This window comes from Muscardinus avellanarius (genome assembly GCF_963383645.1).
Source record: "Muscardinus avellanarius genome assembly, chromosome: 13".
Taxonomy (NCBI): Eukaryota; Metazoa; Chordata; class Mammalia; order Rodentia; family Gliridae; genus Muscardinus; species Muscardinus avellanarius.
In genome coordinates this window covers 30116265-30131457 of record NC_137799.1, presented here as the reverse complement: position 1 = coordinate 30131457, position 15193 = coordinate 30116265, and the positions used below count along the sequence as shown (strand labels likewise).

At 37.1% G+C, this 15193-nt stretch overlaps 1 protein-coding gene across 1 annotated transcript in view; it reads left to right on the top strand.

Moving 5' to 3' along the window:
- SLC44A1 (solute carrier family 44 member 1) overlaps nt 1-15193 on the top strand; it is a gene marked incomplete at both ends in the record, with an annotated part of 155343 nt that overhangs the window by 105042 nt on the left and 35108 nt on the right. Inside the window, 2 exons of the mRNA XM_080709369.1 lie at nt 5458-5551; nt 14408-14577. Coding sequence (XP_080565495.1) covers nt 5458-5551; nt 14408-14577 — 264 coding nt within the window. The remainder of the gene's footprint in view (nt 1-5457; nt 5552-14407; nt 14578-15193) is intronic.

The following is a 15193-nucleotide window of genomic DNA, read 5'->3' as shown; positions in this document are numbered from 1 at the left end:
TGGTTATATGTCTTTATTTTAAGTAACTTGTGTTTTAAACCATTGGTTTACAACTAAGGGTGTCATTGCCTACCCAAGGAACGTTGGCAATGTTAACACACATTTCTGGTTGTCAAAACTGAGCAGAATAGCTGGGCGGGCATGGTGGCACACGCTTGTAAATCCCAGTATTTGAGAGGCTGAGACTGGAGGATTGCAGGTTTGAGACCAGCCACAGCTACTAAGTGCGGCCCTCTGCAACTTAGTGAGCCCCTGTTTTAAAATAAAGAATAAAAATAGGGCTGGGGAGCCGGGCCTGGTGGCACACACTTGTAATCCCAACATTTGGGAGGCTGAGAGAGTAGGATCCAGCTTCATGAATAGCCTTAGCTACTTAGTGAGGCCCTTTGCAACTAAGTGAGACCCTGTTTTAAATTAAAGAATAAAAATTGGGCTGGGGGTGTAGCTTGGAGATAGAATGCCCCTGGGTTCCACCCCAATAACCCCCCTAAAAAAAGATAGGGCTGGGGATAAGCTCAGAAATAGAATGACCATGAGTTCTGTCCTCAGTAAAACAAACAAACAAACAAAAAAAAAACCACTGGGCAGAGCTTAGGGGCAGGCTACTGGAATGTAGTGGACAGAGGTCAGTAATATTGCTAAACATCCTCTGATCCTCTGGTACATAGGACAGCCCCGTATTCTTGCCTGGTACAGAATGTCAAAACACCACGGTTGTGAAACCCTGTCTTAAATAGTGCATTTTGTGATGAATAATGAAAACATAAAAACACTATAAATAACATGTAACAACAAAACATAAGAGATTTATAGCAATTATTTTAATTATTTTGGTTTTTTTTCCCCAATCAGGATGTCTCTTTTATTCAATAAATAGCTTTTAGGTGTCACATAGGTACTAGGGGTTCCAGGGTTTCAGAAGCATAAGATCCTAATTGCCAAAGAACTCACATTCTAAAAATTGAGATGATAGATAAAAATAAAAAGTACAAAATAATATTTATTTTGTGTGGGAGGATACTGAGGGTTGAACCCAGGGACATTCTACTTCTGAGTTATACATCTAGCCCTATTTTATTTTATTTTATTTTTTCAAAACAGGGTCTCTGTAAGCCGGGCGTGGTGGCACACACTTGTAATCCCCACGCTTGGGAGGCAGAGACAGGAGGATCGCGCAGCTTCCAAGTCAGCCTTGCTGGTTCAAGACCCTGTTTCCAAATAAATAAAAAATATAAAATAGATCTGGGAGTGTAGCCCAGAGGTAGAAGGGCTTCCAGGAACCCCAGTACCACTAAAAATAAATAAATAAATAAATAAATATAAAAAAACAGGGTCTAAGTTGCTCAGGGCTATTCAGTTGCAGAGACTGGCGTCAGACCTGTGATCCTTCTGTCTCAGCCTCCCAAGTGCTGAGATTACAAGTGTGCACTACCACGCCTGGCTGTGTTGTGTTTTATAAGAGCTTAGTGGCAAGTAGCTTTGTTGAGTGAGTCAGAGAAAGCTTGACAAGAAGTTAAAGTGTGAGTAGATTGTAGAAGTTCTCACTCAGATGCAGGTCTGCAAAAGGCAGCATAAGCAGAGAAATAGTTTGCAAAAAAAAAAAAAAAAAGCCTGGATGCTTGATAAACAGTAAGAATTGGCCATAAGTAGTTCATTGTATTGAGGTAAAGTTGGAGCTCTAGGCAGAATCTTGCCTTTAGAGGCCTGAAGTCCAGGGAATGTGGACTTTATCCTGAATATAGTGATATAATATAAAGAATCTGCATTTTGCAAAGACCATTCTGAAGATCTTGGAGACAAGAAACCCAGAGGAAAGGATTTAAACTGTCCCAATCATTCCTGAAGGTCTCAGATAACATAGAAAGATCCAACTGACAAGACTTGGTATCTTGAATCCCTTGAATGACATGGAAAGATGATAGATAAAGAAGTCAAAAAACAGCTACTTACAGGGTTCACCTTGGGGACTTCATGAATGGCGAAACCATTAGGATATATTAGGAGAATAAGTGATTGAAATTTTTTTCTCTCATACATACTGTTTTGAAAAAGTATCTGCAGAATGTTTGTATTTTTGTTTTGTTTTCACCCAGGAACTTATTGAATATTTAATTATGATTGTTAAGAATGACACAAAAGATACCTACTGGCCTAAGAGTAAAGAATCTGTTTCTAAAAATGCTAGTAATTGCTTGTAAGGCCTTAGAAGTATTGTTTTTATTTTATCTGTACCTTTTGGTACAGATAAAATAAACAGACCTCTTAGGAGAGTTGATATAACTGATATTGAGCTGAGGAATAAATAATTGAATATTATAAGACATTTGAAAAATTGTAGTAGTTAAACATTCTGGGGACTATAGCAACTGTTTACCATGATAAATGTTTGTATACCCAAGTTAGGTTCCTAAGATTGCTCATTTTGATAGCCTTTGAATAACATTGGCTGAGTCTCATGGATTGCCTCTGGTGTGCTTTTTCATAAGCTTTTGTTTTTAGTTTTTGACTTTTCATTACTCAAGCATGGTTTTTACCTAACTTTTGCATATGAAAGAAGACTTTATGTCCAAAACATTTGTGTTGAATATTGTTTATACTTCCACAGGGGAAAAAAAAACTACCTTTAAAATGTTCACTGAAAACGCATTAGCTAATAAACATGAAAAGCAAAACAGCTATCACCTGTTTGCCATTATAGTGTTGTTTTAACGATCTTCTTTCTCTGCCCATCAACTCTCCGAGCAGGAGGTAGGGTAAAGTTCCTTGTGATTGTTATTTCTAACATACTGTAAAGATCTTTTCCCTTTAATCTATTGAGTACAGGGTCTGCTTAGTTCTGGTCTGAGTCCCAGAAGACCATCAGAGATAAGGCTATTATCCTTTCACTGAGTATTAGCTTGGGAAACTGTTTATAAAATTGAACTCTGTTGCACCTGCCGACCTCCTTTTTTAAATGAAGAAAGGGTGGGGAAGGAGAATTCAGACAAATTCCACTGAATTTAGACGAAGCAGTGTATAAGGCACAGTGACACAAAGTGCTTTAGTTAGTGCCTTTTATACTGTGCAAATTGATTCCATCTTGGACTCTGAGAGAGACCAGTTGAAAATCAGATGAAGATGACAGTCGCATTGGGTATTGGCACGGTTACTGTATTTCTCATAAGCAACTCTAAAATCAGACTTTCAGCTATTTTAGGATTCATCAAAGCATTTGCTTGCTGTTGCTGTCATGTTGTCTTCAGATTTGCTGTTAAAAGAATCTAGTGGCAATATCTTTAAACACGAGAGACAATAGTTTTTAGAAGAGTTAAATACTCTTCTAAAGTCCTGTTAAGTCTATCAAAAGCTGAAGGTTTAGAGAGCAGTACCAAAAACTCTCAAGTCTATCTTTAAAAATATCTTTGTTTTGTCAAATTTTTTGAATTATATTTGTTTTTTGAGTTATTTTTTTCAGTACTGAGGATGGAACCCAGGGGCATTCTACCTCCAAGCTACACCCCCAGCACTATTTTATATTCTTTATTTTGAAAAAGGGTCTCACTGAGTTGCAAGGGGCCTCACTACGTAGCTGAGGCTGGCCACAAACCCAGATCCTCCTGTCTCAGCCTCCTAAATGCTGGTATTAAAAGCATGAGCCAGCTCAACCGGCTTTTGAATTATATTTGTGTAAAATATATTCTACATATAGTTAAGTAAGTGTGCTATTATGGCTGACATTTAAACACTTAGGTGTTTTACCGGTTGAAAGAAGTATTGATAAGTTAAATGGTGGCTTGTGGCTTTCCAAAAATTTTGATCAGATAAGATGTAAATGAAAAATTCACTACCAATTTGTTCTTTCGGTTGTGTTAGTTTCTCTGGACACCCTTCCTTTTTCTTCCTGTGTGCTCCTCTGCCCTTTTTTCCCCCCTCTTTTGTGTGGTACTGGGGATGTAACCCAGGGACATTCTACCTCCACACTACACCCCCAGCCCTACTTTTTTTTTTTTTTTTTTTTTTTTGCGAGTCTGGGGATGAAACCCAGGGGCATTCGACCTCTGAGCTACACCCTCTGCCCTATTTTTTATTCTTTATTTGGAAACAAGATCTCACTAAGTTACGGAGGGCCTCACCAAGTAGCTGAGGCTGTCCTCAAACCATGGTCCTCTGGTCTCAGCTTCCCAAATGCTGGGATTACAGGTGTGCACCACCACGCCTGGCCCAGCCCTACTTTTTATTCTTTATTTTGAAACGGGGTCTCACAAAGTTTTGGAAGGCCTCACTAAGTAGCTGAGGCTGGCCATGAACCCCGATCCTCCTGCCTCAGCCTTCCAAGTACGGGGATTACAAGCGTGCGCCACCACGCCTGGCTCTCTTCCTTTTTTAGACTTGACTCAGTGTTGAAGTCTGCCATTTTGGTCTCACCTTGTATATTAAGTGTTTTCCATATGGTACAATATGAAAGTCCATTATCACCATAATACAAATGCCAGGCTATTCTGTTGTTATTTAGTAACAAATATTTGTCTAAATTAGAATTCTGATAGGAACTTCAGTTAATCAAGTATAAACAGTTTATGTGATATAATTCTGTAGATCTCAGCACAATTAAAGTTGGAGCCTAGGTCTCCTCACTACCTATTACCTATTGTATAATGAATGTTGCAGGATTCTAGTTAATATAATACAAAATTAGCAGGTCATTAGAATCATACATACAAGAATTGCTGAACTGTATCTATCTGAATTTTCCGTACTGTTTAGTTATGCATTAGCCATGTAATCAGAAAAATAAATGGTTCTTTGCATAACCAATCTAAGGATGAATCTAAGCTATTTTAAACTCTTTGAAAGCTGGAAATTACTTTTATCAATTTATCAGTTTTCTTAAAATTTTAGTTTGTTTACAGTTAGATGCATTTTCTGCTTTTTAGGTAAAAAAAGCAAAACATTGGATTATCTGAATGCATGTGCATCCTATGTATAGTCATTTTCAATATGTAGTAACGGAAAACATGGGACAGACATGTTGAGCATGGGCATTGTAATCAAAGAGATACGATGTTTAACCTCAGTTCTACTGCTCGCTAGCTCTGTGTTCATGGACAGGTTCTTTATTCCTTAGTCTCTGCCTCCTCCTCTAGAGTAGGCTTAATAATGCCCACTTTGAAGAGTTATAGTAAAGATTTACACGTATATGTCCTTTTGCGTGGAACCTGACAAATAGCAGATACTCAATAAAAGTAGTTCTAGTACTTTTTTTTTACCTTTGGTATTATTAAAATTTGTACCTAACTACATTATCAGTAATTTCAGAGAAGAATCAGAGGACTAATAATATAGATCAAATCAGATTCACATTAATTCTATCACATTTCAAAGTTGTATGTGTTGGTGTTGACATCTAACTTTAAAGTCAATCAGTAAGAATATCTGTTGAGATCCCGTGCCAGCTAACACAAAGTGTTCTTTCAACAGGCTCAGCACTATGTAGCTACAACCTAAAGCCTTCTGAATATACGACGTCTTCAAAATCTTCTGTTCTGTGCCCCAAACTACCAGTTCCTGCGAGGTAAATTTCATTGCAAATTAGTTAACTTGTGACTTTTGTAGGTAAATTTGTACTGTGTGTGTTTTTCTGAGAAAATATTCACTTAATGATACCAGTTGCCTAGGGCTAACACAAAATTTTAAAAGGAGGAATAGACCTAAGACATGTTTTGTTTTGTTTTGTTTTTACTTTTTTTTTTTTTTAAAAAAAAAGCCCACACATACATGTAAAACCTTTCTTGTTCTCAGATATTTTAAATTTCTTTTAGGTGCTTTTGTTTTGTTTTGTTTTGTTTGTCATGCCTTAATTTTTAAAGGGAAAAAAAACTGCTGAATCATAATCAAAACTTCAAGAAAATTAGAAACCAAGTCTCATGGTCTCCAAAGATCCCTTGCAGCTAATCTGAGAAATACTTATCAGGATTATTTTTTAATTACCTTGTAAATTTGAAAAGTATGTCTTTTTGAGGTTTTATCTTTAAATATATTCTCTGTATTAAGTGATTTACCGTATCTTATCCAAGGCCTTATTTAACAAACATTTATATTTGTGTGTGTATGTGTGTGTGTGTGTGTGTGTGTGTGTGTGGTGTGTGTGTGTGGTGTGTGTGTGTGTGTGGTGTGTGGTGTGTATGTGGTGTGTGTGTGTGTGTGGTGTGTGGTGTGTGTGTGTGGTGTGTGTGTGTGTGTGGTGTGTGTGTGGTGTGTGTGTGGTGTGTGGTGTGTATGTGTGGTGTGTGTGGGTGGGTGGGTGGGTGGGTGTGGCACTTGAGATTATGCCCAGGGACATTCTACCTCTGAGCTATATCCCCAGCCCTCTTTTATTTTTAGTTTGAAACAGAGTCTCACTGGGTTGATGAGAGTTGAGAGTCTCACTACTTGCTGAGGCTGTCCTCAAACCTGTGATCCTCCTGTCTCAGCCTCTCAAGGACTGGGATTACAAGTGTGTGCCACTACATCCGGCTAAACATTTATTATTAAGTACCTTCTGTGTATAATGGATTCAGAGATGAAACTAGATATATTCTTTGGAAGGGTCTCATAGTAATATGAGAAATTTAACTCATAGTAGTTATATGAGAAATCAAAATTTAAAATAATAAGTAGATTTAAAAACTAAATTCCCAAGCGCTGAGACTATATGCTCAGAGTAAAGTATGTGTATGTGTGTGGAGATATATACATATGTATGTGTATATCTATATAATATACACATACATGCACACTTTGAATAATACTGAGACCTCAGTATGTATTCCTAACTATATAACGTGAGAAAACTTCTCCAGGAAAACTGACTCTATGCCACTTTTACTTTATCTCAATATATAATAACTATATAACTGTAGTCAGCTATTGGGTAAGAGATTTGAGATTTGAAAACATGAAGCCAGGCATGGTGGTGCACGCTTGTAATCCCAGCATCCGGGAGGCATACAGCGCAGGATCATTGTTCATGGACAGCCTTGGTTAACTAGCGAGGCCCTTTGCAACTCAGTGAGACCCTGTATCAAAAAATTTTAAAAAGACTAAAAAATAGGACTAGGGGTATAGCTCAGAGGTAGATGCCCCTGGGTTCCATCCCCAGAGCTGAAAAAAAAAAAAAAAAGGAAGAAGAAGAGGAAGAAGAAACATGAAAGTAGATAATGTCTACTTTGTCTACTTCATTTAAGATTACTTATGGCCATAACCTGTGTGTTATTAACTTGAATTTGAAATTTTCTGTGGGAAAGTAGAAAAGACATATATCAGTTAAATTGATTCCCAGCTCTATTTTAGTCTTGTCAAGTTGCTATTAAAAATTTGAAATTTAAAGCCCATAGACATCAAAGCAAAGGGACTATCTTAAAAGATACCTAAAAATTATAGCCTTAAATCAAAAGGTAAAAAGACTGTATTCATAAAAACGAAGACTATTAGAGAGACTATACCCATAAAGCAGAGGTGGTCCTTTGAATAGAGTCATTAGGAGAAAAATGTATTGATGTAAAAACAAGAAAATTGTTATATGTTTATCTAGAACCGCTGAAGTTTGGTTTAGAAAACCGAAGTGCTAGAGTTTGTTATGCTCTTAAGTACAGAGTCGTTCTTTAAAGACCAAAACATACGATGAAAGGGTGTCTGAAAAGCCTGGGTCAGGGCTCTGTCCGTGTAGCTGTGAGTGGGACGGGTGCTGGGGAAGTGTCTGGGCTCTCTGTCCTGACTGTACACACACACCTCACAGCAGCCTGAGGACACTTACTAGAAGACAACATAATCTTAGGAACTGTTCTATAATGAGCAGACCTGGCTTCTAGCAAGATCATATTGCATCTCACTAATTGAGTTGTGGAGGGCCTCACTAAGTAGCCTAGGCTGTCCGTGAACCGTGATCCCCCAGTCTCAGCCTCCCGAATGCTGGGATTACAAGGGTGCACTACCACGCACGGCTTGTAGTATTTCTAGGTATATTTTCACTTTTGCCTCAACTGAACCTGTGAAAGTGAAAGATCAAAGACAATTAATAAAAGAAAGACAATTAGAACTTTATAAATAGCAGAGTTATTTAGTATTTAACAAACGAAGTGAAAGAATAGAACAAGAATAAATTTCTTTTTTAAATTGGAAGTGCCACCCCATTCTGCACACAGCATTAGCTACCAAGTCCTCAAGGATGAATAAGACTTGGTCTTTGTCTTTTCACTCACAGTCTAGTAGGGACTATTTTTGTTACCTTTTTTTAAAAACTCCAGAAGAGGAGGGTCAATACTACACAAAACTGTGATTCATTTCTGCAAGCGGTCCTTGGCATCATCCCTGTCCCTCCTGCTGTCCCCGTGCAAGCCTCATCCTCCTAGGACAGAGGAGCAGGAACTCAAGTCCAGGTCACCACCTTCCTTAACAAGGCTTTGTCAGCCGAGCTCCCTTATGTGTTAAGTGGGGATATTCATACTTCTCTTACAGAATTGTTTGAAGACTTAGATAAGATAATGCCTGTTAAATCTTTATTGTGTTTGGCACCTGGCATAGAAAATGTCATTTTTCTCAACCTCTGGAGCGCTTCTCTTTGCCTCAGTTTGCCTGGGTGCCCAGAAACCTCCCATTGCAGGCAGCGGGGGTTTTAGAGAAAGCAGTTGTAAACTAATTTTCAATGAAGCAGTAATGACATGTAATGGCCAAATGGTTACCATTCCCGAGAGCTTTTGTATTTTAAAAGTAAGTGCCTAGAAAGGGCAATATTTTTTTTTATAAATCCCTAACTGTTGGCGAAATGCCAAGCATGCTGGCAGTATGGGGAATAGTTAGCCTGTGTTCTTATACTGCTGTTTTGTGCAACCAAAGAAAACAGTAGCAGTAGAAACAGATTATATAAATTCAGTTTATCCTTTACTTGGATCACTTATTTTTGAATGACAGAAAGATTAGTAGGTGCTGGGGAATTAATATGCTATGAAGGTGAGAAATTAATGGCCAAGAAAATAATATTACTTTTTTTTTTTTTTTTTTTTGCTTGTGGTACTATGAATTGAACCCAGGAGCATTCTACCTCTGAAATACACACCCAGCCCTATTTTATTTTTATTTTGAAATGGAGTTTTGCTAGGTTGAATATATTTGCTGAGGCTGTCCTCAAATATGCAATTCTACTGTCTCAGCCTCCCAAGCACTGCAAATACAAGTGTGCATCACCATGCCCGGCTATTTACTCATATTTTAATATAGAGGATTCGAAGGTAAAAACAGTTACAAATTACCTACTTTGTACTAGTCTATATACTAAATTTCTTATATGTACTGTCTTAGTTTAACCCTCATGCCCCCCCCCAAATTATACAGATATTGACCCCAGTAGAAAATAGAAGATGAGGCCAAGGCTACCCAACTAATTGCATGAATTAAAATTTCAATCCAAGATCTTGTAGAGTCTATACCACCATTGGTGTTAAAAAGAAAAAAGGGGCCAGGTGAGGTGGGTGCACACTTGTAATCCCAGTACTTGGGAGGCTGAAACAGGAGGATTGCACAAGTTCGAAGCCAGCCTCAGCTACTTAGTGAGATTCTGTTTAGTGACCTATAAAATATAAAATAGGTCTGGGAATGTAGCCCAGAGGTAGGAAGTCCCTGGGTTCCATCCCCATTACCACCAAAAAAAAAAGAAAAGAAAAGAAAAGAAAAGAGGGGGGTAGTGCAAGAGTAAAGGAAGAGAGAAAAGTAAAACATGAAATGTATGAAAACCATTCTATTACCATTAAATTCTTCTTGACTCAGTTAATTCCTGCCTTTTGTATGTTGCAGGGATTTTAATAGAATCCTTTATCAGTATTCTTTCTTAAATAAAAATTTTAGCTGGAAATCACATGTAATATTTTATTTTTAACCTGAGGTTCTAACATAATTATATGAGCTGTAAAACCCTGCCTTCTCTTGTGAAGCATATGGACAAGAGATATTAGGCACTGTTTGTCATTATACTTTAGGGAGCTCATTAACTGTGATAATCTGGACTGAAAGGCAAATGGACGGTGTGTTTGCCCAGGTAAGAGACAATTTGCCTATGAGTGGTTAAGTTTTAAAAATCTTTAAGAGACTCATTATAAATTCATTTTGTTCTTGTTGACTAATGTTTCAATAATGTGAATGAACATTAGTTTCTAATGGGATTACATTGACTCCTTAAAGATTCAATATTCTTTGGCTTTGAAACGTAGGAAAACTCACTGTAAGTAGGCGGCTTCGTGCTTATCTTCTTAATTAAGAAGCACATAATATGTCCTTTAGGTTAGATGCTAAAGTAGAAATGAGCTCATACACTAGGTCTCAGAAGTATTGTCTTCTCAGAGGTATACACTATGAGCTGATTCATCTGCAACATATTAAATCAAATGGGATTTAAATGGTAAGATGTACAACCCATTTCAGTGCTATGATTGCTCACATTTTTAAAAAGTAAGAAAATAACCCAAGGGTCTGGGAACGTAGCTCTGTGGTAAAGCACCTGCTTAACTTGCATGAGGTCCTAGGTTCAATCACTAGCACCAAAGAGAAAAAATAAAAGAAAATAATTGATGTATTTTTTTGATACTTTCACCATGGCCTCTGGACTTTTTTTTTTTTTTTTTTTTTTTTTTTTTTTTTTTTTTTTTTTTTTTTAGGAAGAGGTGAAAAAAAGAGAAAAACAAAGGTATCAATATACTGCTTTCTAGCCGGGCATGGTGGTGCACACTTGTAATCCCCGCGCTTGGGAGGCAGAGACAGGAGGATTGCACAGGTTCGAAGCTAGCCACGCGCGCTGGTTTAGGAGACCCTGTTTCCAAATAAAAATGTAAAAATGGGTCTGGCAATGTAGCCCGGAGGTAGAAGGGCTTCCAGGAACCCCAGTACCACCAAATAAATAAATAAATAAATAAATAAATAAATAAATAATATACTGCTTTCTACCTTAAATTAATTTAATTTTAATTTAATTTTAATTTTAAAAAAAATTTTTTGCAATGCTAGGGATGGAAGCCAGGGGCATTCTACCTCTAAGCTATACCCCCAGCCCTATTTTATATTCTTGACTTTGAAACTGGATCTCAATGAGTTGCAGAGGGCCTCAGAGGCTGTTTGCAAATTGCAATCCTCCTGTCTTAGCTTCCCAAGTGCTGGGATTATAAGCATGCATCACCACACCCGGCTTAACTTTATTTTTAAATAATGTATCCATATATTATCTCTTCATTTATTTGTCTTTGATTCCTGTTGTTCATTAAAGTGCAGATTTTGATTATTAACTAGACAAAGCAATTAAATTAGCTTGTACCAATTCTATACTTTTACATTTAGAGCTGTCCGTATTTTTAAACTGAGATTGAATTATAGAGTAAAAGATTGTTTCTATTTTGCCCCAGTTATTTAAAGGACACCTAAAAAAAAATTTTCCCAATTGGCAAATTGTTTATATACATCTTAAAAATCACCTAACAAGGTAAGTCAGGGCAGATATTACTCAATTTTTCCTTCTAAATCTTTTATTAGGATCAGGCATTGAAAATACAATCCATCCCTTTCAAATCAAGCAGAAGACTAAGTACTGGTTAGTTCAGTTAGTTACTCACTGAAGTACTGGTTATACTACTCCCATATAATTTGCAGTCATCTATTTGTGGGTGGGCTCTTTGATGGTGGCAGTGGTGGCTGGGTACAACTGTGGCACACACCTATAATCCCAATACTTGGAAGGCTAAGATAGGAAGATCATAGGTTCAAAGCCAGCCTCAGCAATTTAGCAAGACCCTATTTCAAAATTAAAAATAAATAAATAAATAAATAAATAAATAAATAAATAAATAAAAGGATTGGGAGTAAACTGGGCACAGTGGCACATACCCATTTTCCTACTCCTTAGGAAGATGAGTCAGGAAAATCACAGGTCCAAAACCAGCCTCAGCAACATATTGAGACTCTCAGCAACCTAGGGACTCTGTTTCAAAAATAAAAATAAAAAGGGCTAGGGATTATAGCTCAGAGGTAGGATGCTCATGAGTTCAATCCCTAGAACTACAAAGAAAAAAATGGAGGGATATGCTGGGGGTATAGCTTAGAGGTAGAATACCCCTGGGTTCAATCCCTACTACTTCCCCCCAAAAAGGCCTTACTCTCCTTAAAAAGAAAGATGGAGTAACGAGACACTATGAAGCTGTGTGATGTTAGGAGAATTGGGGCTTTTATCTGACAAGGAAAAGGAAATAAGTGTGCAAAGCCAAAAAGAAGAAAAAAAATAGTGGGTTATAAACAAGAAGACAGCAGTATTCCTAAGGTGGCTCCATTTTATATTCCAGGTTGCAGGTAAGTGAGTTAAATAGAGGCTGCTTCAGAGATGATGGGATAAGACATATAGAGGATGAGGATGTAGATAATTACGAAGCGGAGAGGATTTTAGTTTTGAAGACAGAAAGCCAGACTTCAGTTAAAAATATGCTTAGAAAAGTCCTTAGACACTTTAACTTGGCGGAGACAGCCTCTAGACAACATCAGCAAAGAATGTCTTAAGTCACAACAAAGTTGTCAGTTTATCGACTTCTGCTTCAAGTCAGCCTCCACTGACTTAGAAATTTATAATCAGTCCTTTTTGATTCTTGCAATATTTCTGACTTAATCTGTCTTACTTAAAAATGTTCTGTAATGCAACGTCTTTTTGCATCATTAGTAACACAACATTCAGTCAGAAAGTAATGACTCTGATACGTAATAAATAATTCAGACATCACTCAGAATGCCCTGACTCCCTGCAACCACTAAAGCAGGTCGGGTCTTTGGCATGGACTGTCACCAGTGACATTTTGGAGACATAGGCAAATACACACCCAAGGACATAGAGATGATTCTTTAAGTGAATATTCATGTCATATTGTTAGAGCCTCGTTTTTTGGATACATTTTACTGAAGTATAACCAAGGTACAGCCACATCTTTAAAATTATTTTGTTTCATGAAGTATTATAGCATGGCAAATGCTGCTTATTCTTAAACCCATGAGTTCTCATTTACTAACCTGTAAGGAAAATATATACATAGTTCACTCATGTTCTTACTTGGAAAGAATTTTTTTTAGGTCATACAAAGTTGTTTTGCAGAGGTTAGAAACCTCAGAATTTGGTATAATCTTATTCACTAATTGGACCAAAATACAGTGCCAACCAAGAATAAGAACACATTTACATCATTTCTGTTAAAAAAAAAAAGATGTTGTGTCAGACTTGTAAATGATAGATCTATGAACAGTTCCAAAAATGTGGCACTCATGTTAATGATGGCTAAATTTTAACTTAATTCACATGTAAGTGCCAATTTGTGCATGGAAGTACATATGGACTCTCTTACAATCCTGACATATCCTGAAGGCACATTCATAGTTCTTTGTTTAAATTCTCTCATCAACTAGATGTGTATTGTCCTCTCAGACGTTGATACAGAACCATTATTCTAGATTTATGTCACAGTTCACACCTGGCTATGTTCCTTCACCAGTCAAAGCTGTAGTTCATGTAAGCTTGGATTAAATGTTAACTGGTTAATAATTGGTTATTTCTTCTTTTTTACATATAATCTTGGATTCTCAGTAACATAAAAAAAATGAAATCAACCCAGAATTCCATGATCATGACAAGTCAGATAGTTTGCACTTTTTAAGCATTCTTTTTCCGATCCCATCCTTACGTATAATCTTTTATGCATAGATGTCATCATCACTTTAGAAATAATTTTCCCCTTGTCATGTTACCTTATAAGCATCTCCGTATCCGAGCTCTCACTGTTATTGTTTTAAATAGCTGTTTATTATGCTGTATGTTGATTTCTTGGCATGACTTGTTTCTCTCGGGGATATTGAGTTTGTGCCCTAAGCACCTTTACTAATCTGAGGTTTTGTAATGCTGTTTGGTTAGAGAAAACATTCTATTAATGGCGGCACATTTCAAGCAAAAGCATGTGTGTGCTTTACTTTTAAATTGCTATGGCCAAAATTCATTTTCAGTTCAATGAAATGTATGTGTCTGTAAGCGTTGTCATCTGCCCCTTGACTGGTGGATGTGCAGGCTGAGGAGTTCAAGTGTTTGGTTTCGCTTCTGGTAGTCCTGTGTGTGTATGTGTACATGTATGCGCATTTCTTTCCAGAAGGGGAGGGCAATGTCATCTGTTGAAACATGCACTCCACCCTCTTTGATAAGGCCTGTGGTAAGACTGCATCGCTGCCCATAACCATCCCCATAGCATTCGGCACACAGCTCTTAGCTCCCCAAATGGTGTGTGGAGGGTGGAGTGGATTGCAGCCATATTCACCTCTCATTTGTGTGTTTGATGTGGCATTTATATTAAGTAGGAGTAATTTTTTTTCTGATTTTTTTTTCTTGTGTCACCAGTGCACCTATTCCATTCTTCCATCGCTGTGCTCCTGTGAACATTTCCTGCTATGCCAAGTTTGCAGAGGCCCTGATCACCTTTGTCAGTGACAATAGTGTCTTACACAGGCTGATTAGTGGAGTAATGACCAGCAAAGAAATTATATTGGGACTTTGCTTGTTATCACTAGGTAATTGTTTTTCTCATTATTAGCTATTGCATAGTACTGCAGTAGAAGATTGTTCTTTTAGCCAAAATATGAATACAACTGGGGATACTTGTAATATGTTTAACTTCCCATAACCAAAATAATTGTTTCAGATTATACATAGTTATATATATGTACATAAAAGTATGTATGTATATATATATATATATATATATCTGAAACTCATTTCCCTTCTTTTTTTTTCTCTTCATTGTGAAAACTAGTGTTTTCCCAAACTTTGGTTACTAAGTCTATGACGACTTTTAATTTAATAGTGAGAGACTTCTTTTAATGAATCAAGAATCCTGTTTTATGATTCCAGAAAGTGTATTGACTTATGAAAGAGGCCACAAATTCTTTTATATATTTCTATCTAAGAACATAGATTTCCAATAGATAACTTTTGAATAATGTGATTCTCTTTGCTTTGCTACAGTTTATAATATTGCTGGAAAAATTAGGAAATCTCCACTAGAAAATCTCCACTTATTAGCCACTGAGTTTCTAGTCAATTACTAGCTGGGCATGGTGGTGCACGATTGTAATCCCGGTACTTGGGAGGCTGATACAGGAGAATCCAGGCCTCAGCTACTTAATG